Source organism: Lepus europaeus, chromosome 2, assembly GCF_033115175.1.
Source record: "Lepus europaeus isolate LE1 chromosome 2, mLepTim1.pri, whole genome shotgun sequence".
Lineage (NCBI taxonomy): Eukaryota > Metazoa > Chordata > Mammalia > Lagomorpha > Leporidae > Lepus > Lepus europaeus.
Window position 1 is genome coordinate 172,825,409 of NC_084828.1, and position 22,912 is coordinate 172,848,320.

Consider the following 22,912-nt stretch of genomic DNA (forward strand, 5'->3'; position numbering starts at 1 on the left):
TTTGGGGCAAAACGCCTAATTTCTGACTGTCAATGAGTCCATTCATCAGTGTCCAGTTATAGCTGCCTGGTTCTATCAGCAAATATTTGTTGTGAGGGCATTGTTCTGAAAGCTGCAGGGAGACAAAGACAAATCAAATTGCACTTAAATATCTGTTGCTTTGCTCTTTTCCTGAAGTCCTACTTGCCCCAGTGGAAGAAAACAGAAACGAGTGATGGGTCCTTTAAGATGATTTTGCTTCCTTCCTTCAGGGTTAGGTGATAATGAAGTTCGGCTGTTCTACTGGTGGCATTATGTCCTAAAGCTAACTCATTCCCACAGAGGGAAGCTTTGTTCCACAGGTTTATTTTCTTCTGGGACTAGAGAGGCATTTGTTTGACATGGTCAGGAAGTTGCTGCCTGGCTGTTTCCAAATCATTATGTTCTCTTTAATATGCCTTCAAACGTTCTAGAATATAAAAAAGGTTTGACGGCTTTGGGAAAGCTAACAGAAACCAAATTCAAAAACATCGTTTTGAGAGTTAGCTGGCTAGTTGAGGAGAAACCTTCCATTTCATACGATGAAATGGACATAAATGAAACTTTCTGCGGAGCAACTCCAATGAAGAAATCTTGAGCTTCCAAGGAGCAGGGTGTGAGTGACTTAGAGACCCCGCGAATTTGTCTTGTTCTGCTTTCTGATCTGTCATGCAAGTATGCAAGTAAGAATGGCCAAAACAGGGCCGGCACTGAGGCTCAATAGGCTAATCCTCCACCTAGCGGCGCCGGCACCCCGGGTTCTAGTCCCGGTCAGGGCGCCGGATTCTGCCCGGTTGCCCCTCTTCCAGGCCAGCTCTCTGCTGTGGCCCGGGAGTGCAGTGGAGGATGGCCCAAGACCTTGGGCCCTGTACCCGCATGGGAGACCAGGATCAGCGCGATGCGCCAGCCGCAGCAGCCATTGGAGGGTGAACCAACGGTAAAGGAAGACCTTTCTCTCTCTCTCTCTCTCTCACTGTCCACTCTGCCTGTCAAAAAAAAAAAAAATGGCCAAAACAATCTTAAAACTGAATTACAACAAAACCCCCTCTGGAGCTGACTAGATAGCAGGGCGGGGGAGGTTGTGTTCCTCTCAGATCATCAGATAGAAATTGTTTCTTAAAATGTGACTCTCCTCAAAAGCCCCCTCGTTCCTTGCTGAAGAGAGTGGAGCCAGGCTGACAGAAGCCAGGGTGCGTGGCTTGGAAAGAGGTGACCAGCAGTGTGCCGAGACGCGTTTAACCACCGGCTTGGAGCAGCAACCTGAGCTGCAGCACTTGCCAATTCCCGTGGTACAGATGCTCCTCCCAGGACCAAGTCTGTGCTACTGACGGGGTGGCGTGAGGGCTCTCACCAGCCCGGGAAGCCGCTCCGGCACACGCTGCACGAAGGCACAAGCTCTGCGGACTGTGTCTGGGGTTCACACCCCTTCATAGCTGCTGTGGGGCCTCAACTCGAGTCACTCATTCTCTCTCAGGGCTTTAGATTCTTGCCTGAAAAATGGGTCTATCATAAGATTATTGTGAGTAATCGATGAGATGAAACCCAGCACAAGGTAAATAATCAGGAACCGTTATTATTGCTGTTGTCATGGCTGTTGTTATTCTTATCGTTATTTCTGTAATCCAAGCAGCAGAATGATATGACTTATTTAAAACAGCATAATATGTGTTACAAAGCAATTGATGGATTTTTTTTGCAGTGCTGGAGATAGCTTTTAACTTGAACCCAAATCACACAGTAGTGTGTCTTGTTCTCTCTAATTAATAGTTTAAATTTCCCTGTAGTGTTATCAAACATTTGAAGTACAAAGATATGGGAAGGATTTCTGATTTCCTGGGAAGAGGCTTAGCTGTGGCCTGGCCATCTGTGGGTTCACTCAGTGCTCACTGAGCACCTGCACAGCCAAGCCTGAGCCTGCCGCCTACACCTGGGGAGGTGCAGTGCCCTGGAGGGAACACACAGCCTCGAGGACATTGGCTAAACAAAACCATAGCGACTGGGCTCCTAGGAGTGAGGTCTTCTCCCAACATCAGGATCAGGACTCAGCTGGCTCGCTGATGCAACACTACTCATTGCCTGCTGTCTCTCTTTCCTCCAAGACTTCCGACCTGGTGGAGGTTCCCGAGGAGGCTGATGGGCCAGGAAGCGGGTACGACCTGCGGAGACGCAGCAACAGTGGTGAGTGAGGAGCCGCCCCGGCACACGCGTGCGTCTCCTGAGTCAGGGTCGGCAGGCAGGTGAGGCGGCCTTGCAGACCCCCACTCTCTCCCTGCCAGCTCTGGGATTCCACCTGCACAAGTGTTCAGCATTCTGGAGGGAAACTGGGCATGGTCTCCACTCACTTCAGTGAGCTGACTCTCGCGTTTCCAGGAGCTCTGGCTCCTGAATTCTCACGCCTATGGACTTAGCTGTGTTGGGTTCAGGAGTCATTGTGTCCTCCACTGGTGCAGATTAGATGAGCGAACCAGGCCAGGAGGAACAACTTCATGCTAAACTGAAGGCAGCTCAAAGCAGCTGGAGGGGCTGTGGGCCCCCCTCTCGTCTTCCTCCCCAGCAGAGACATCCACGCCGCTCCAAAACCCACGTATACCACTCAGCCAGACATTCTTAAAAGTAGTATTTAATCTCTTGATACATGAAGGCTCTGTTGCAACCATTTCTAAAAAGATTTATTAAATGCTAACCCTCTACTGTTGCTTGCTAAGAATTAAGAACCATCTCTTAAAGCAGAGTTTAAAAACACAAAGCCAGACTCTTGTGGATACCCTCCTGAGCCTTTTTGACATCAACAACTACTTAACCTTCACCCATTTATCAGAAAATATCTATGACGCATTTTCTGTCACTGGGAAAAGTCCATCAGCCACAAAATTGAGCTCAGGTTACTCCCAGTCAGGCAAGGCTACAGGTCCTGACCTGCACTGTCACGTTGGGCTAAGGGGACTCACGGTGGAAGTTACCCCACGGGCTCCTGTGCCTGAGTGCCAAGCATGGAGATGTGCTACCTTGGACAGAATGCCACCTGACTGGTCACCCGTGCCTTTCTAGCCCGGAAGCAGAAGCTATGTAGGGCTGGAGCGTCGGCTCACTAGGCTAATCATCTGCCTGCGGCGCCGACACCCCAGGTTCTAGTCCCAGTTGGTGCGCTAGATTCTGTCCCGGTTGCTCCTTCTTCAGTCCAGCTCTCTGCTGTGGCCTGGGAAGGCAGTGGAGGATGGCCCAGGTCCTTGGGCCCTGCACCCTCATGGGAGACCAGGAGGAAGCACCTGGCCCCTGGCTTCGGATCGGCACAGCGCACCGGCCATAACAGCCACTTGGGGGATGAATCAATGAAAAAAGGAAGACCTTTCTCTCTGTTTCTCTCCTTCTCTCACTAACTCTGCCTGTCAAGGAAAAAAAAAAAAAAGCTATGTGTTCCATACCATGTCCATACCATGTAGCTGCTCTGTCAGCAGCTGTCTTTGAACGAGGTATGGCTCCTACTTAGGCGCTCTGGGAACTCACCATAGTGAGGACTGTGCCTGTATGATTCCCACAAGACCTGTGTGCTCGGTTGCTCCATGTCCCTTCTTCTTAAATAAGCATCAGCGTTCACCACGGGCCCCCTGGCCAAGCCCACACACATCTGCTAAAGCTCACTGCTCGGGGGAAGCATTCTTTGGCATCACATGGGGGAAACTGTACTTTTAGATCAATGCAAACATTTGTTGAGCACTTAGCAGTGCCATTAGAGAGACAAATTAGAGGGTGTTGGCTGCCAGGGGAGCCTCACAGCGGGCAGCACCACAGCAGGGCTGCCCGGGGCCCATGTCCGTCTGGCATTGCAGTTCTGGCAGCTGAATTTGGCCAGCAACCTGGGCTCTTCAACACCTAAGGAACTACGCTGCCAGGCACTGTATTTATAAAGATAAACCAGATTTGCATGTTAAAACTTCAAGTCGGGTCAGCTGCTCCACCCAGAGCCTGCCTCCGGCTTCCAGCCTTCCTGTAACACTCTGCTCACCAGCATCACGCACGGCCTCCTCACCACCAACGGCAATGCAGACATTTGGTCCTTGGCCCATCTGTGGCCTGGAAGCAGGCTGCCTGACTCCGCTGAATGATGGCATGGCTTTGCAGGAGTGACTTAGCCTCTCTCCACCTCTGTCACCTCAACTCTGAAGTGGGGATGATAATTAACCACACAGCTGCTGGGGTCATAGATGAGATCATGAATCCATACGTGGGGACTTCCAAACTTCACCCCAGTATTAGGATTCCTGACTTCCTCCGGATGCCTGGTGCCTCCTAGACAGGGCCTCTCAATGCAGAACAGGCCCCCAAGAGCGAACACACCCAGATTTAACGTTCGGTCCTCTCAGCACCCACCCACTCAAACTGGCTCTGCTCAGGACACGGGAACTCCATGCAGCCAGCTGACTGGGCCAAAGTCCTTGCTGTCAGCCCCGACTCCGGCTCCTCTCGCACCGTGTGTGCAATAGGGCAGCAAAGTGCACCTGCTGCCTCTCAAAATTATGCTGGGCAAGCGCCCACCACTTCCTCCTCCTGGCTCAGCTCTGCCGACGCTGTCGCTCACCCAGTTCCTTAGCAGTTAAGGTTTCCATTTGCCCTGGGGATTTCATCTCTCCAAAGATGGTCTCCGTGTGACTTTATAATGTGAAGAGCTATACCTAGGAATCGTCGCTATGAAGCTTGGTTGTTATTAAGAAAGGCACCATGGGATCATAAGTGTCAGTGATACAGCACAGTCTCACTATTCCAGACCAACAGCAGAATTTCAGGCTTCCCTGGACCTGCTGAATTGGAACTCGAAGATGAATCCTTAAAGGTTGATAAGTAGGTCATTTCCTCCAGCTCCCTCCCCTCCAGCACGCACACACACACACACACACGCCCCATTACATACTAAAGAGATTCGGAAACTAAGGCTCAGAGCGATACACTCAAAGTCCTGATTATTTTCCATCCCTTGTATGTTAAGGGGTATTTTCACAGCCTTATTCAAAGAGATCTGTTAAAAGAACTTAGCAAGCAGTAAGCTTTTAAAAAACTTTGGAGATCTATTAACAATTCCTTTGATCAGCAATAGCTTTCTTTACAAAGGACCCTTAGAAGCTAGAGGGATTAATTATGCAGCAGTTTGCTTCAAAACATTTTCCTTTGATTAGTTTTAATTCCCTGTCCATGTAGTTTGAGAAACAGCATGAAGAAAACACCCTGCCTCTGTGGTCCACCTTCCCATGGGTTTCCCCTGGCCCGGCAAGGAGGCTGCTGGCCTCGCAGAAGCAGTGTCCGGGATTCTAATTCAAACCAGTTCTTCATTACTTGTTTCGCTCATGTCCTAAAAAAGGAAACACACAGTGTACACAGGTGCTACTTCTTCCAGCCAGGGGTTATGCCAAATTCCTTGAGGAGTATCTCCAAGCCTTCCGAGAAGAAGACAAAATCCCTACTCTTTACCTCTCTGGCCGCAGTCTCTGCTTTCACTCTTCTAAATGATCTCCAGCATGTCCGAGTGTCCCAGTAGCTTTCACATGATGCCTGGATACATCTCGGACATGGATGGGGAAAGTTACTGGTCTTCACCCTTGGCTTAACTGCTGCAAACTTCCCTGTAACAAAGTAACAAGCACAAGGACAAGGAAAATCTGGCCGCCCATTACAGCTCAAACTGCCAAATCTGCCCTCAATAATTGCATTTCAGTATGACTGTATGTGATCCTAATTTTCCTGGAAGAAAATCAGAGAGAACAGGACATAATACAAATTCCTAGAAACGGTCTTCAAAAGGCTCAATCACATCCACTTGAGGATATTACAAAACCCAAAATTACCTCACTTCACACTACAGTGAAGAAATTTTTCCCGAAAAGAAAAACAACAAATTCAGATTTGGAAAACGGATGCCTGTCTGTAGCTTGCACTGAGCCTGTAGCTCAAGTGTTAAATTGTCACTCAAACACAGGTGTTTTAATGATTCCATTGGCAGATGCCCTTGGCTCTTGTCCCCCTCCAGTGGACAGTTCCTAAATTACAGATGTAAATGTTCATGACCTGTTTCTGCAACACACACTTAGCATCTTCAAAGCACAGAAGAAAAGTAAAATAAAGTGAAATTTTAGTTTATTGGTAGAGGGCTGGATGTTCATAGAATTTTTTTCCCAACGTAGCATTCCTAAAACTGCTAGGAAGAATAATGAAAAAGAAATTTCTAGTAAATGCGTGGCTGAGCTGGCAGCAAAGTAAGATAATTCCTTCAAGTCCAGAAATGACAACAAAACATGAATCCAAAGACAAACACGCACAACGGCAATGTTTAGGTAAAAGATTAGATGAGAAACACTTTAGAAAAGTGCTGCTACCCTGAAAGTCACAAGGAAAACAGCACCTTGCAGAGGAATTCGTTGCATCAGCCTTAACGTACTAGAAGAAAAGAAGAAAAGAAATCGGGGAGGGAGAAAAGAAAAAGAGAGGGAGACAGGGAGACAGAGAGAGGAAGGAGGAAGACAAGGATTGATGGAGGGAGGGAGAAATGGAGACGGGAGGGGGAGATGGAAGAGGAGGAAAATCTTATTCGAGTTTAGGGCCTAAATTCATACCACTTGTATGGGAGAAGTAAAATAAAATGAAATTTTAGTTTAATTTCATGTAAAGTAGCCCACGTGTGAAAAGATCACCAGGTATTTGGCAGAAGCAAATTTAAACCATCTGTAAAGAGATAAGACTTCAAAAGCTTTCCAAAAATAAACTTTCAAGAATCATGAGCTAACTATCAAAAAATCACTGATCACATGAGAAAATAAACCACCAGGAGTAGAGCTAGCAAAACAACAAATTTTATAATCAGATTCTCAGGGACTGTATATGCTGTAGTTTTCAAATAAACATACACTATATAGTTGTATATGCTTAAATTACAAAAAAATGGACTTGCACATATAATAAAGGAACAGTATACTATCAAAATTAAACAAAGATTTGGGTAAAAGCCAAATAGAATTCCTAGAACTTTTAAGTAGAAACAGATTGATGTATTTAATACAATATTAGAAACAGCTGAAGAAAGAATTAACACCAGGAGATACAGCACCAAAGAAATGAGAGCACATCCCTGGAGACAGAGCATTGGGACCAGGAGAGTTTAAGAGACATGAAAATAAGTGAAAAGGTCAGGCATGCATCTAATTCGCATCTTAGAAGTACACAAAGAGATACTGAGAGTAAAAAAAAAGAAAAACATTCAGACATGCAGGAAGACACTGGCTGAGAATTTTGCAGAACTGATTGATGATATAATTCCTTTCATTCAGAAATCTATACCTAAATATATCTTAGTAAAACTGTGGACTTTCAAAGACAAAAGAAACCTCTAAATACAGGCTAGAAGACAGATAACTTACCAAGAAATGAAAATTATATTGATAGATTCTTCTTACAAATTACAATACAAGAAAGTGGCAGTAGAATGCTGTCTTCCATATGCTGAACGAAAAGTTACTCTAAACCTAGAAACATAAAGCAGAAGCAAAACTATCTTCCAAGAACATATTTTTCAGACAAAAACTGCATCCCCAGTTTTTTTTTTTTTTAATTAAGATTTATTTACTTGAAAGGCAGCATTAGAGAGGGAGAGACATAGAGATAGGTTTTCCATACACTGGTTCACTCCCCAAATGGCCACATTAACTGGAGGCTGAGCCACTTTGGCTAATTCCAAAGCCAGGAACCTGACGTTTATCTGGTCTCCCACACTGGGCGGCAAGGCCCCAAGCACTTGGGCCATCCTCCGCTGCTTTCCCAGGCACATTAGCAGGGAGCTGGATCAGCAGTGCTGGACTGGAAGCACTCAGAGGTTGGCAGTGTCACAGTGTCACAGGTGACAACTTAACCTCCAGTGCTTTTAAGATAGACACACGCTTGGAAACTTTCCACAAAATATACTTCAAATGAGAAAATGAGACCTCAAAGGAAAGACTGTGAATCAAGATGAAATAAAGAGCAAAAACAATGGCACACATGTGGTGAAATCTAAGTGGAAGATGACATGTTTTGGGGGTGGACATTTGTAGCAGCCGTTAAGACGTAACTTGGAATGTCTGCATCCCACATCAGAGTGTCTGGTTTCAAGTCTCAGCTCAGCTTCTGATTCAGCTTCCTGCTAACGATCACCCTGAAAAGCAGCAGATGACGGCTCAAGCAACTGAGTTCCTGACACCCATGGGGGATTTCTGGGTTGGGCTTCTGTCTCCTGGTTTCAGCCTGAACCAGCCCCAGCTGTTGTAGGCATTTTGAGGAGTGCACCAGCAGATTCAAGATGTGTGTGTATGTGTGTGTCTGCCTCTGTTTCTCTATCTTTCAAATAAAATGAAAAGAAGGAATATTTTTCAATTTAAATAGCATGTTTTTTAAAGTTGTTAATATAACAGTGTCTAAAATACTGATGTTTATGTGGGAAATAGGCATTCAAATATTCTTAAGCTGTTTAAAAAGAGATTAATGATGTCATTCCACTTTAGACTTTGTTAAGATATGCTTTATAAAATTTCCAAGACAACCACTAAAAGAAGAAAACATAGACTTAACTTTGCAAACTGGAAAGGAAACAACATTGAGTGATGAGAAGAAGAGAAAAGGCACACAACTCCAAAGACAGTGGGCAGGGAGGGGAGGTGGGGGATCAGAAGGAGAAGTGCAGGAAATGTGGGACAAATAGGAAAGTACAAAATGTAGGGAAGAGACTCAGTGTATCAACAGTGAGAATCACTGCAAACCAACTGAACAGACTCAATAAAAGACAAAGTTTTTCAGATGAGACTTTTGAAATGAGAAACCTATTGTTAAAAACTACCTAAGAAGTCAGGTAAAAAAAGTCGAAAATAAGGGTTTTTTTGTTTGTTTGTTTTTGACAGGCAGAGTGGACAGTGAGAGAGAGAGACAGAGAGAAAGGTCTTCCTTTGCCGTTGGTTCACCCTCCAATGGCCGCCGCGGCTGGCGCGCTGCGGCCGGCGCACCGCGCTGATCCGATGGCAGGAGCCAGGTGCTTATCCTGGTCTCCCATGGGGTGCAGGGCCCAAGCACTTGGGCCATCCTCCACTGCCTTCCTGGGCCATAGCAGAGAGCTGGCCTGGAAGAGGGGCAACCGGGACAGAATCCGGCGCCCTGACCAGGACTAGAACCCAGTGTGCCGGTGCTGCAAGGTGGAGGATTAGCCTATTGAGCCGTGGCGCTGGCTGACATGCACTTTTAAAAAGTTCAAGTGTCAAAGGAAATTCAGAGGAAAATTGAAATATATTTAAAGCCAAGCAATGATGAAAACACTACATATTTTAAGTGTTAAAGTGATCATATGGATAAGATTAAGTGTTAAAGTGATCATGTAAATAGTATTAAGTGTTTGGTAATAATAATTGATAGAAATAAAAAGGAGTGAATGCTCCAACATGGGAAGCAGTCCACACAGACTCATAGAATGACAATTACTTTAAGTAGCACTGTGACCTCAGAATCAGCCCTTAAGGCATTCTAGTCTGGCTGAAAAGTCCATGAGAGCATTTCAGGCATGGAAAGCCAAGATACTATGGCAAAAAAGTATCCTACATGAAGGACCTCTGTAATTGAGATCCCAGTGGAAAGAAGTGGTCATCAAAGAAGGAGGTACTTTTCTCTGAAGGGAGGAGACACTTTGCTTATGGCCTTGTTTAAATATTAAAGGATTTTGCGGATTCAAAAGGCTTCCATTGTCTTGGCAGCTCATGTCAAGAGCCTCAGGTGAGCACTGACATCATACATAAGAGTGTTAATTGTTAAATTAACAACAGGAGTCACTGTGCAATAACTTCTCATGCAGGACCTCTGTCCTCAAAGAGTTGTATTATGAGAGTTAACAGTAAAACTTGTTCTCAAAGATTTATTTCCTTTTCGTGTATTAAGTGGAAGGTATTCTTATGTCTCATAAGTTATAGTTATGTCTAAGTCCCCGCAAAAGATGCATCATTCTTGGGTTCTTCTTTAAAGTTAATGAAGTTACTAAAAAAAAAAAAATAATAATAATGCTTAAAAAAAAAGGAGAAGTTAAATCAACTTCAAGATGCCATGACTTTGACCAGCCCTTGTCTCAACTGTTGAGGAACATTTTATTTTTTGTTTTTCATACAATTTGTTGAACTCTTTACTTAGTATAGAGTTAATCTTCTCTGTATAAAGCTAACTGAAAATAGATCTTAGTAAAAAATAAGACTGGGAATAGGAGAGGGAGGAGGAAGAGGGGTGGGAATGTGGGTGGGAGGGCAAGTACAGTAGGAAGAATCACTGTTCCTAAAGTTGTATTTATGAAATGCATGGAGTTTGTATTCCTTAAATAAAAGGTTTCTTTGGGGGAAAAAAAGCTTGTGGGAATGGTAAATTATAAAAAAAAGATGCATAGTTGTCAAAAATAGTTGAACCAAATAAACTTAATTCCATTAAAAAAACTTTGTGGGATAACACTAAAGCTGGAGTATTTAGCTTCAAAATTATTATATTAAAACAAGAAAATCTGAGGCCAAATTGTGGACCAGCAGGAAAAGTCAGCACTTGCAACACCAACATCCCACATGGGTGCCAGTATGTGTCCCAGTAGCTCCACTTCTGATCCAGCTCCCTGTTAATGGTCTGGGAAAAGCAGCAGAAGATAGCTCAAGTGTATGGGTCCCTGCCACCTATGTGGGAGACAGGATGAAGCCCCTGGCTCCTTGCTGTGGCCTGGCCCAGCTCTGGTTGTTTGCAGTCATCTGAGTGGTGAACCAGTGGATGGAAAATCTCTCTTTCTATCTGTGTGTCTTTCCCTCTCTCCCTCTACCTCTTTTAAAAAAATAAATCTTTCAACCATGAATAAAATTATAAAATAAAAAATAAGAAAATCTGAGAAGTTATCATCTGAGCACCATACTTAAGAAGCCAGAAAATTAATGAGAATAAACACAAATAAAGCAGAAGGGGGGTGAGATTTAAAGATAAGAACAGAAATAATGGAATTATAAAGACAAATTAATAAATCCTCAGTGATTTATTTTCAGGAAATAAAATTTATAATCTAACAATTTTAATGTCAAATAGATGAAATAGATGAAACAAACAGAATGACAAGAAAAAGGGAGAATATAACAGAAATTGAAAGAAAACTAAAAGAATTTCATAACCAAATTTGTACCCATAAATTCCAAAATATTTTTTAAGTGGGCAGACACCAAGAAAGGCATTAATGACTAAAACCTGACCAAGAAGAGATAGGGATGGAAAACTGGAGTTTTCTTCTAATCCTTATAGAAACTGAGCCAATATTTTATATTTGGCACACACACAGACACACACACACAATACTAGGACTGAACAACTTTAGAAGTAAAATCTACCGGATATGTAAGGGGTAGAAATTTGTCCAGGTTACATAAGCTGCTTTAGAGAAACAGAAAGTGGCAGGGAGGAAGGGCGGCAGCATTCTCTTAGGAGGTTTATGAGGCTGGTCTCATCCTGCCTGACTTCAAAACCAAACAAGGAGGGAGTGAGAACGGAACATCGCTGGCCCGTCTCCCTCTGGAATATACGCAGAAATCGGAAGCAGAATCAGCCAGCTGAATCCAACACTGTATCTTAAAAGGTAACACACAATAGCCAAGCTGTGTGTACGCCAGGGACTTAGATTTGTACTCCAGCAATGTAACTTGCTGCATTACCAGGTAGACAAAGACACACCAAATACTCAGATAACAGCGGCAGTGGACGGGGACCTCAGGTCTGCAAAAAGAGAGAGAACATGGAAAAGAAAAAGAAGAAACGCCTCCTGGGATGTGGCAAAACATTCCTCTGTGCCTCTGTGACATTAGGAAAACTGCCGGCAGGGAACGTGTTTGGTGCAGCAGTAAATACACCGCCTGGACACCCGCGTTCTGTACCAGAGTGCCTGAGCCTGGGCCCAGGTTCTGCTTCCAGTTCCAGCTTCCTGCTAATGTGCACTCTGGGAGGCGGCAGCAGCAGCTCACAGGTTGGGTTCCTGCCACCCATACCAGAGGCTCAAATGAATGGCCCTGCCCCAGCTGTTGTGAGCATCTGAGGAGTGAACCAGCAAATGAAAGATATATTTTCTCTCTCTCTCTCTCTGACTCTCTGTCTTTCAAATAAATAATTTTTTAAAAGTTTTTTTAAAAGAGGTATATTCTTTGCATACTTATTGTAAAATTAAACACCAAGTCATTTTCAATAAAAGAGCTTAAGGCAGCCAAAAAAGAGCTGTATGATACACCTTTCTTTTTTCACCTTCCCTCAAGTCAGTCTAAGAAATAACTGGAAGGACGAGGTCTCAAAAATCATTTTTTCGACCTACCTCTTTCACAACCATTTATCTGAAAACACATTTGGGGTCAAGTTTTCAACATAGTTCACAAAAAATAGTGTACATTTTCAACTATATGGCCAGACTGATATTCAAGAAGAAGCTAAAACAGAGGGTGGCAGTGTGGTTGCACAGACTGAGCCACCACCTGCTATGCCGGCACCGCATATAGGAGGATGGGTTCCGGTTCCATAGCTCTACTGCAGGCCCAGCTTCCTGTTACTCCTGGAAGGCAGCAGGTGATGGCCCAAGTAGTTGGGTTCCTGGCATCCATGCAGGAGACCCAGATGGAGTTCTGTGCTCATAGCTTCCACCTGATCTATCTCCAGTCATGCAGCCACTTGGGGAATGAGACAGGCAAGGTCCACAGCACAGAACCTTCATTTCCTGGTCTCCCACAAACCAAAGCTCCCCCCATGATTGCCTCTGGGTCTCTGAGGGATCATGGGATCATACCCATAAGCTCTGAAACTGTGAGCTGAGAACAGTGTTTGTTTCCAAAGCATGGTGACTGGATTCCTAATGCACCTGCCTTCTCTTGTCTCCTTCAGTGTTTACATACCCAGAAAACGGCGCGGACGATTTCAGAGACCAAGCAAAGAACATAAACCACCAGGTATCTATGGATGTCACAGACAACAGAGAACATAGGAGCCCTTGTATAAAATTGCAGGCCACCATCCAAGGGGGTCATGAAGTCCACTTTGTGTTTCCCAGACCAGCATTTGTAGATTATAGGATAGGATGACACATAGTGTACCATGCCACAGATAGCATAGAATAAACAGAAAATTACAGTGCATAAAAGGTAAAAAGGAAAAGTATTGTACATCTTTTTGTTTCTCATGTGTACCTGTACATTGCATACAAGACGATATATAAAGGCACTTCAAAAATTTCCTAGAAACGTGGAATTAAAAGTTAATTTATCTTGTGCAAAAAAAATTGAGATCCATGCATGTTCTTCATAATATGCATTCTTCATGAGTTTTTTGAAGCCTCTTTATATACTATTTGTCTATTATAGAATTATATCGTGTGACTATATTTTATAGCACATTTATTTTATATCTCCATATACATAATTAAAAGAGTAAAACAGTATAAGATACTGCAGCTTTGAATAGCCAAGCGAATCATAAGTAAAAAGAATACCTATTCCTGAATGCAACATTAATATTTATATATGTATATAGCATATTATATTATTATATAGTTAAGTATATTATGCAATTATATAGTACTGAATATATAATGTTAGTTTATATATTACAAAATATAAATGTCTATATAACATTAACATTTATTTCATTAGTATTAACAGCTGGTATTTGTATGACACTTGAAAAGTTCTTTTTTTTTTTTCTATTTGATTTCATTTTAATTATTTAAATGATTTACATTTGGTTGTTCCAATCATGTTTTTAGTTTCCTATAATGGTTTGAAGATTCAGCTCCATTAGCATTATTTTTTTTTATTAAACTTTTATTTAATGAATATAAATTTCCAAAGTATAGCTTGTGGGTTACAATGGCTTCCCCCCTCCCATAACTTCCCTCCCGCCCGAAAAGTTCTTTTCTAATCTGCATATTGGGGACAAGGATAGAGCTTCACCTAGCAGAGCTGTGAAGTTCAAGTGTGCTACCGCATGTAACACCTCGCCCAGCACAGAGTAAGCTCTCCATAATGGTAGCTTTGATTGTCATTATTTCAAAGCTTCACAGCCGGTAGAGGGTGGTACTACGATATAAACTAAATCCGTCTGATACCAAAATCCATGTTTCTTCTGGCCACCTAAGTGAACTAATTGCCACATGAATGTATCTGTTTCCTTTGACAGGCTAGACACCAACTTTAAGGCTAACTAATAAAAAGTCTCGGGAAGTGGAAGCGTTTGCCACTGTTCCCATGTCCCTCTTTCTAGAATCTTTCCAATCCCAAACGTGTACTGTTTTCCATGACAAAAAGAAAAAAATGTATTTGAAGAAAATTACAGCATTTCTCACAAAGAATTTCAAATAATTACTTTCAAATGGTTTGTCACGAAATAAAATTCAGTTACTAAATTAAACATAAACCTGAGGTTGAAAGGTTTGATGACAACCAAGTATTTTAACGTCTAAGACCCAGAACTGAAATCACACGGCAGTAACGCCCCCATTTTCTGTTTTCTTCTGTCCCCTCTCGATCCCTTCCTTGTTTCAATTCCTTTTATTTTCTCTTTCAGGGACAGCTTTCCAAAGACCCATTACAAATGAACACCTATGTTGCCTTGTACAAGTTTGTACCACAGGAGAATGAAGATTTGGAAATGAGGTAAAGACATGTATTAGAGGGAAAAAAAAAAAAAAAAGAATGACAGAACATTTTAAAGTCTGTGGAAAACACAGAAAGTCCATTGTGCACCCTTCCCAGTGTTTTGCCGCAGTGACTCTCAAACCGACCTGCAGGGCTGGTTAACCGCAGACTGCTGGGCCCTGTCCCCAGAACCGCTGGCTGGGCAGGCGTGGGGTGGGGCTTGAGACTGCATTCTAACCAGTCTGCAGGCGGTGCTGAGGCTGCTGGCCGGAGGAACCACATTTGGGGGAGCACAGCTGCAGTTCATGGTCAGCAGAAGTGCAAATGTGCGTTTTCACGAAGGCCCTGCAGATGCACTTGGCGTCCTGTGGGATCCAATAGGGAGTCGAAATCTACTGAATTCCCAAATAAATGTTGATGGTGGAGTCAGACTAAAAGCATGGGAGCAAACTGGGAACTATCCTCCTCATGGTAGTCAAACACTGGAAGGGCAAGGTGAGTTGTGTGACCCTGCAATAACTTAAACCTTCCTGGCTTTTTTTTTTTTTTTTATTTATTTCTATTTATTTATTTGAAAGGCAGAGAGATAGATGGACAGAGAGATTTTCCATCCACTGATTCATTCCCTGCAAAGAATGGCCAAGGGTGTGCAGAGCCAAAGCCAGGAGCTGGGAACTCCATCCAGGCCTTTCACATGGGTCTCAGGGGCCCAAATACTTGAGCCATCACCTGTTGTCTCCCAGTGTGCACATGGGCAGGAAGTTGGCATTGGGAGCAGAGGAAGTGCTCAACTCCCGGTACAACAACATGGAATGGAGATGTCCCAAGCGAACCTCAATGCCCCCTGAGCCCTTCTCTTGATCACAGTCTGGGTGGGGTTTAGCTACAGTCTGGGGTCCACACCCTACTTGTTGTGTGACCATTTACATGCATCTCATTGCTCCTATTTCCTCATTTATCAAAGAATAGCAGCCTCCTTTCCTTAAGGAATAGAGGGATTTGTGAGACGGCAATGAGGACTGCCTACAAAGCACACACCACACGGCTCATCATCACAAACTCTCAGCCACAGTCCTGACTACTGTTACAGTTCCTAGCACACGATGCATGCCCATGGCCTCGCTCAAGGAAAAGGCCTCACTCTACCCAGGACTCCAAAACGAGGTGGGAGTTCTCCCCGTCACTGAGTACGATGGCCAGGCTGGACTCACTGGCTGGAGCCATCAGCATCACCCAGTCAGTCTGGCACCCTGGGTGCTGGAGGAGGAAGTGGCATTTATCAAGTGGACCCTGTTTCTATCAGACATGTGACAGGTCCTGTGAGTCAGAGCCGAGGCGGCCTAGGCATCAGTGCTGGGGCGGCCCCTCGCCTTGGCCTGATGAGCTACAGTTACCCTCTGATGTTGAAGAAAACGATGACACCTATTTACTTTGCCATGACTGTATCTTACTGAGTCTTCTGGAGATTGTTATCTGGATGTCTGAAAGATAAGATTTAAGAACTTTTTATTGTACTGGTCCTGGACGTTTATAATAGAAGATGCCTCTGGAGGCATCGACTTCTTAAAAATTCCAACGACACAGAGAATATTGCTGGGGGTCCTGAGGAACCCAATCTGGCGGCCTGCTGTTGATAATATCTTTGTGTGCTTATTTTAGTTGATTGCAGGCCATCGAACGTCGAGGTGTCTGGTCACAAACCAAACGTTTGCAGTCTGCTTTGAGACAAACAAGACTATTCATTCCCAGGGGTGACATGTCGGCGTCACATAGCCTGTGAGACTGGAGTGATAAATCACACTTACATTTTTTTGCCAAGAGATTGTAGGTTCCCATTTTCAAAGCCAGGCACTTGATTTAGAATGTGTAAGGCAATGCTTTAGGGATTTGGTATAATTCCTTGAATGAAGTGGGGCTTTGTGAATTACCTTCTCCTCAAATCATAAGGCCAAAAAAGAATCCTTTTAATGAAATACCATTCTTATCTAGCCACATCCTCATCCAGGGGGGCGCCCTGGGTATTGGTGGCAGGAAAGAGAACAAAGTTGCTGAGAACACAGGGAGTGTTAGGAGTGTGAGCTCCAGGGCGCAGAGGCCAGCAGTCATAAATCAGAACAGGGGCATCGTGGCTTCAGCAAGCATGCGTGATCCATCTGCTCTGTGAAACGGACGGCTTATTCTGCCAAAGGCCAGTGGTCTTGACCTTACTTACCTGATGGTAAGTAAGCACAACAACCTGTCTACCGTCTCTCCACTCCTTGGACTGGATGTTACCACCTGCCCAGGCTTCAAGCCTGCCATAGTATTTGATGTTCTATTCCTATGTGTTCTCATTGCCTAAAATCTACTGTACCAATCTCCCACCTGCACTGGTGTAGAAGACCCTACCTGGTCTCCAGTCCTGCTCGCCCTTTCGGTTCTGCTATGGGCAGAGAGAACACTAAGGTGGTGGCAGAGTGTTCCGAGTTCCATCTAAATGTTGGAGTTTCTCAGGACAGATTTATACCCCAGATCCTCTACTTTCTTATTTTTTTAAGATTATTTTATTCTTTGAAAGGCAGAGTTACAGAGACACGGCGGGGGGGGGGGGGGGTATCTTCCGTCACTGGTTCACTCCCCAAATGGCTGCAATGTTCAGAGCTGTGCCAGCTAAAGCCAGGAGCCTCGAATTTTTTTATTTGGGTCTCCTACGTGGGTGGCAGGGGCCCAAGCACCTGGGCCATCTTCTGATGCTTTCCCTGGTGTATTAGGGAGCTGGATGGGAAGTGGAGCAGCCAGGACTCAAACAAGTGCCCACATGGGATGCCAGCACTGCAGGCAGCAGCTTAGCCCACTGGGCCACAACACCGCCCCTGCCCCCAGCTCCTCACATTCCAATAACAGAGCTTATTACCTAACTTTCTCAGCTCCAGTTTCCTTATCTTGAAAACAGGGATAATAAGGCCTGCCCTTGTAGAAAGGATCTGATTAAATACCAATGTCTGGTACATGCTAGAACTTAATAATCTTAGCTCAAATTGGTTCTATTGCCTCCTTCTCAGAATTAAGAGAAAGAGACTATGAGCTCAGATTCACTGAGTACTTAGTACCTGGTGTGAGTATCACTTGACCAGACCACGCGATCACTAGCTGTGAATCCCCCGTGCATCCTGGGAGCCTCTACTTACTCACTGGTAAGGGGGACTCATGATGCCTGCCTAAATCTGCTCACAGCACATGTGTCTGCTCAGAACTCTCCCACGTCCTCCTAATGCCCACAGGTAAAGTCGCAGCATTCACAGACTCCAGACCCTACATGTTCTCTTCCCGGTGGCCCTCTCTGATCCATCCAGACCATCATTTCTTCCCCCAAAAGGACTGCACTATCCCCTCCAAGGAGTCTGCTCCTTCCGGACTTCCCCGATGCAGTCTTTCCTGGTACCCTAATTGGGGTTAGATGCCTCAGTTACATACTTTCGTGACACCCTATTTCTTTCATTCAAAGCACTTATGCCAACTTGTATTTACATATTTTTGAAATTATTTAGTTAACCTCCATCTCTCCTGTAAACTTCATGAGAACAAATCTGTAGTTACTGGCTGGAGCATGGTCTGTTCTTGAAACATAATACATGCAGAGTAGATAAAAAATATTTTAGGAGCTGGCATTTGGCACAGCTGTTGAGATACCCACGTCCCACATCAGAGAGCTTAGACTCAAGTCTCAGCTCTGCTTTCACTCCCATCTTCTTGCTAATGTGCACATTGGGAGGCAACAGTTATGGCTCAAGTAATTAGGCACCTGCCACCCAAATGGGAGATACAGATGGAGTCCTAGGCTCCTGGCTTTGGCCTGGCCCAGCTCCTGTAGTCACATGCATTTGGGGAGTGAACCAGCAGATGGGAGATCTCTGTCTCTCTCAGCCTTCCAAATAAATAAAAAACTACAATAATAAAATTTATAAAATAAATTTATAAATAAATATTTATAATAGAATAATAAATTTATAAATAAATAATAAAATAAATAAAAACTACAATAATAAAATTTAAAATACATATTATGGAGATTAAGTGAATGAATGCTATACCTGGCATATTCAACCAGTGGACAAATCGAGTCTGTGATAATGTAACGGAGACCATACATGAAGAAGCAGGTTAAGCTGGGAGGGGCTAATCAGGCTGTATTTCCTGAGGGGGCGGGTCTTGATCCCATCATCAATAGTACTGGTCCAGAAGCAATTGGAGAAAAGGAGACCAAAGCAATCTATAAACCCATTCACAAATAACAAAGGATGGAAGGCAACGTGGAAGAAGCCCCGCTAAGCCTGTACTGAAGCACTCAGAGGTGAGGAGGACGGGCTCCGAGAGGAGGAGCTAGGTGCTGTGCCGGTAACCACAGGGCCATGTCGCCTCTGGGAGACACCGATCCATCACTGGTCTCCACTGCACAAAAGCAGAGGCTTTCACACAGTCTGCTAGGGCAAATACACTTCCTTCATAAATCCACCCACTTTTGGGGCTGGTGTTGTGGTGCAGGGGGTTAACCACCGCCTGCGACGCTGGCATCGCAAATGAGCACCTGTCCGAGTCCCACTTGCTCCATTCCCTGCTAATGCAGCTGGGAAGGCAGCAGAAGAAGGCTCACATAACTGGTCTCCTGCCACCCACGCGGGAGACCTGGATGGCGTTCCAGGTTTCTGGCTTAGGCCTGGCCCAACCCTGGTTTCTGCGTGCATTTGGAGAGGGACCCAGCATATGGAAGCTCGCTCTCTCTGTCTGTGTGTGTGTGTGTGTGCCTCCTCCCTGCAATTCTGCCTTTTAAATAAATAAATAAATGAATCATCCACTCTCACCCACTCAGATCTCTGCAGCCGATGCAGACTGTGTGACTCTCGTTCTCTCTCCATGGACAGAGAGGAGGAGAGAGCAAGGTGACAGGACAGAAAACAGCGCTGGCAGGGAATCAGGCTGAGTCGTCCCAGCGCTGACTGTCAGACCTGTACCAACTCGAGCAAGCTGTTTAATCTCTTGGGACCTCAGTTTTCCCCTTCCCAGGGAGACTGTTAAAGGCAAGACCATAAATAACGTGAGATTTCACGCCCAGCACAAAGTGAAGTGTACGATATATTTTAGATACCTTCTCTTCGCATTTTATTCCCTACTCTTCCAAGCAACCTCATTCACACTGCCTTGTCTCTACTAAGACAAAAATGGTTAAAATCTCCCTCTGACCTTTGAGTATGCCCAGTGAGACTTTGTCCAACCGGTCCAGCAATAAGGAGATGCTGATATCCAACACTTGTCTTTGCAGTAGCTTTTACTGTCTCTGACATGACGTGCTCAGTGTGGAATCCCACCACTGACACCCAAGATGGAACAGCACGGTGGCTGGGTCTCCAGACCGTTACCGATGCGGTGCGGTCTGACTACATGAAAGCACCACCAGGTTCTTCTGTCCGGCTGTAGATTTCCCCAGTAATCCTCATGGTCAAGTTTTGTGTTTTTAATTTTTTAAAAAATCGTTTATTTTGTATTTATTTGAAAGGCAGAGAGATAAAGAGACAGAGATAAAGAGAAATTTTCCATCCAGTGGTTCATTCGCCGAATGGCCACAACAGCCAGGGTTAGGCCATGCTGAAGCCAGGAACCAGAAACTCAATCCAGGTTTCCCACGTGAGTACCAGGGACCCGAGCACTTGGACCATGATCTGCTGCCTCCCACAGTGTGCGTTAACAGAGGAAGCTGGAACCAGAAACAGAGCCAGGACTCACACCCAGGCACTACAGTACAGGCAGCTTAACCACTGCCCCCAAACAGCCATCCCCCCCATTACCAAACTTTTTAAGAGACTTAGAAAACACATCTTGTGAATTGCCAGCTTCATTCACTAGCAAAACTTTTTTAACTTTTATTTAATAAATATAAATTTCCAAAGTATAGCTTTTGGATTACAGTGGCTTCCCCCCCCCCATAACTTCCCTCCCACCCGCAACCCTCCCATCTCCCGCTCTCTCTCCCATCCCATTCACATCAAGATTCATTTTCCATTACCTTTTATATACAGAAGATCATATGCTACTTTAAACACAACCAGGGAAGCCCATTACCAGAATAAGAATCCCATTATAATTAGCACTGGCATCCTATACTGCTCTGTGAACTCACATAGGCTGTGTCAAAACCTACTTCTATCAGGGAGTGTGATACACTCACGTATGCACATATACTCTCATACACACAGTCACAGCTAGATACACACAATCCACTCATACGTCCATACATACTGGGACATATACACACTCATGGACACTCAAATACACATTTATTCACCTGCACACATGCACATGCCCCCACACATTATTACTCAAATCCATTCTTAGCCTTTTCAAGAAAGTTAACCCTGCATTTAGCACTGACAATGTAACATTATCCTCATTGCTTTTGGATTCAGAGCAAAACAGAGTCATCTCTAATGTGTCACATGAATGCACATTTTTTAACCAATAAAGCAATAACTACTATGGTTTTGCCATATAATATTTTAATTAGTTAATATTTTGTGTAAATGATCATTGGATGTAAATAGCTCCAAATAGACACATATCCCCTAAAACATCTTAGGGACACTTTAATCAAAGATCAAGAGTAAGTAAAAGACTTTCAAGGTTGAAATGCATATTTTACTGATCCTATAAGGCCTGTTCTAAAGAATCTTTCTGACTTCCCCCATCTAAGTCATTTTCATTTTTATTAGTTCTTCCAAACAGATTTATATGATAATGGCCTTTTTTCATCAGGGTGGGGAAAAAAGGAGAAAAAAGCTTATGAGCCAAAGAAGGGAAGGAAGGAGTTGGTTTTTTTTCAGTATCATTAAAATCCAAAAGAGATACAACTGCTACCTCCATGCCTAAATTGGAGAAGGGGGTTAAAATAAATTCTTTTTGTAATCCCAAACATGGATTTCGATTCACGAACTACCAGGTTCTTGGAAGCGCCTAGATTTTCCGCGGCTGAGTCTGAATGAGAGCCGGCAATCATGTGTCTCATTAGCTAACGTTTGCAGGAACCTCTGAAGACAGACTGCTGATACATTCTCTCTTGGATTTTCTCAAAGGACTTGCAACTGAGTTAGAAGTGATCTTAACTTTTGCGTGACTGACTCCAGGATTTGTTCCCCAAGAGCCGGTCTCAGTCTCTGTCCTCAAAAGGCTGTTGTGGCCATGAAGGAATGAAGCCAAGGGATCACCTGAGGTTACATCCCGGGCAGGTGTTGTGGGTGGGAGGTAGACCCAGAGGCTACTACAGCATCACAAAGGGGAACTGGAGCCACCCTGGGAGGCCCAGGAAGGCTTTGCCAGAAGTGGCATCAGCACCAAGCTTCCAGAAAGAAGAGACTCCCTGAGTGCCTGTGAAATCTGGTTAAGAGCAGCCACTCCGTCCTTCCCATGAGGAAAGGGTTAGGAAAGAACCGAAAAACAAGCGAATCCGTTTAAGAAGTACACATGTAACGCTCATCACAAAAAGACAGATGAAACATCCTCAAGAAGCAGGAGGAATTTAGATAACTACGTGCATTCCAGTCTTAATTCTGGAAAGATCATCTTAATACTCAGCAGTGTTTAGTGAAGCAGACAACTACTGTTATGGTTCTTTGCCTTTTTAGAGATCAGAGTGAATTTACAGACAGGTGCAAAAACCAGTCAATATTCACTTATATCCCACCAGGCACAATTCACTTGCATTTCTATGGGCAGCAATCATTTACATGACTATCGTTCTGAAAATTGCAAAACCTTTAAAATATCTCAAAGGCATTGAAATGAAGCACAGAAGCTGAGAGGACCAGACAGGATACCCCACAAACAATCATCTTTGTTGCCCATTTCAAAGTCTTGGAATCCCTTTGAGTTCTAGCAAATTTGTGGGGCATTTCACAGAAGAGAACACTCTGGATAGAATAGGTAAACCATTTGTTATAAACTGTAAGAATCTCTTGGAGAATATTTATTTAAATAGGGATTCCTGGGCTCTCTCTGTATCTGGAAATCTGTGTGGTTAAATGTTCTCCTGGATTCTAATGTTCTCCATCTTTGAGAACACCTTTGACTTGCCCAAAGCTATGCAGTGGGCCAGTGGCAGCCCCCAAACAAGAATCCAGGTTTTGTGATTACCTCTTAATGATCTGTACATGAGTCCGTTCTGGATTTTTGGCCTGCGACTTACATTCTAATGCCGTTCTCCC

At 44.1% G+C, this 22,912-nt stretch overlaps 1 protein-coding gene across 1 annotated transcript in view; it reads left to right on the forward strand.

Annotated features, from left to right (window-relative positions):
• STAC (SH3 and cysteine rich domain) overlaps positions 1-22,912 on the forward strand; it is a 138,771-nt gene that overhangs the window by 96,224 nt on the left and 19,635 nt on the right. Inside the window, exons 6-8 of the mRNA XM_062179691.1 lie at positions 2,118-2,196; positions 12,937-13,001; positions 14,614-14,702. Coding sequence (XP_062035675.1) covers positions 2,118-2,196; positions 12,937-13,001; positions 14,614-14,702 — 233 coding nt within the window. The remainder of the gene's footprint in view (positions 1-2,117; positions 2,197-12,936; positions 13,002-14,613; positions 14,703-22,912) is intronic.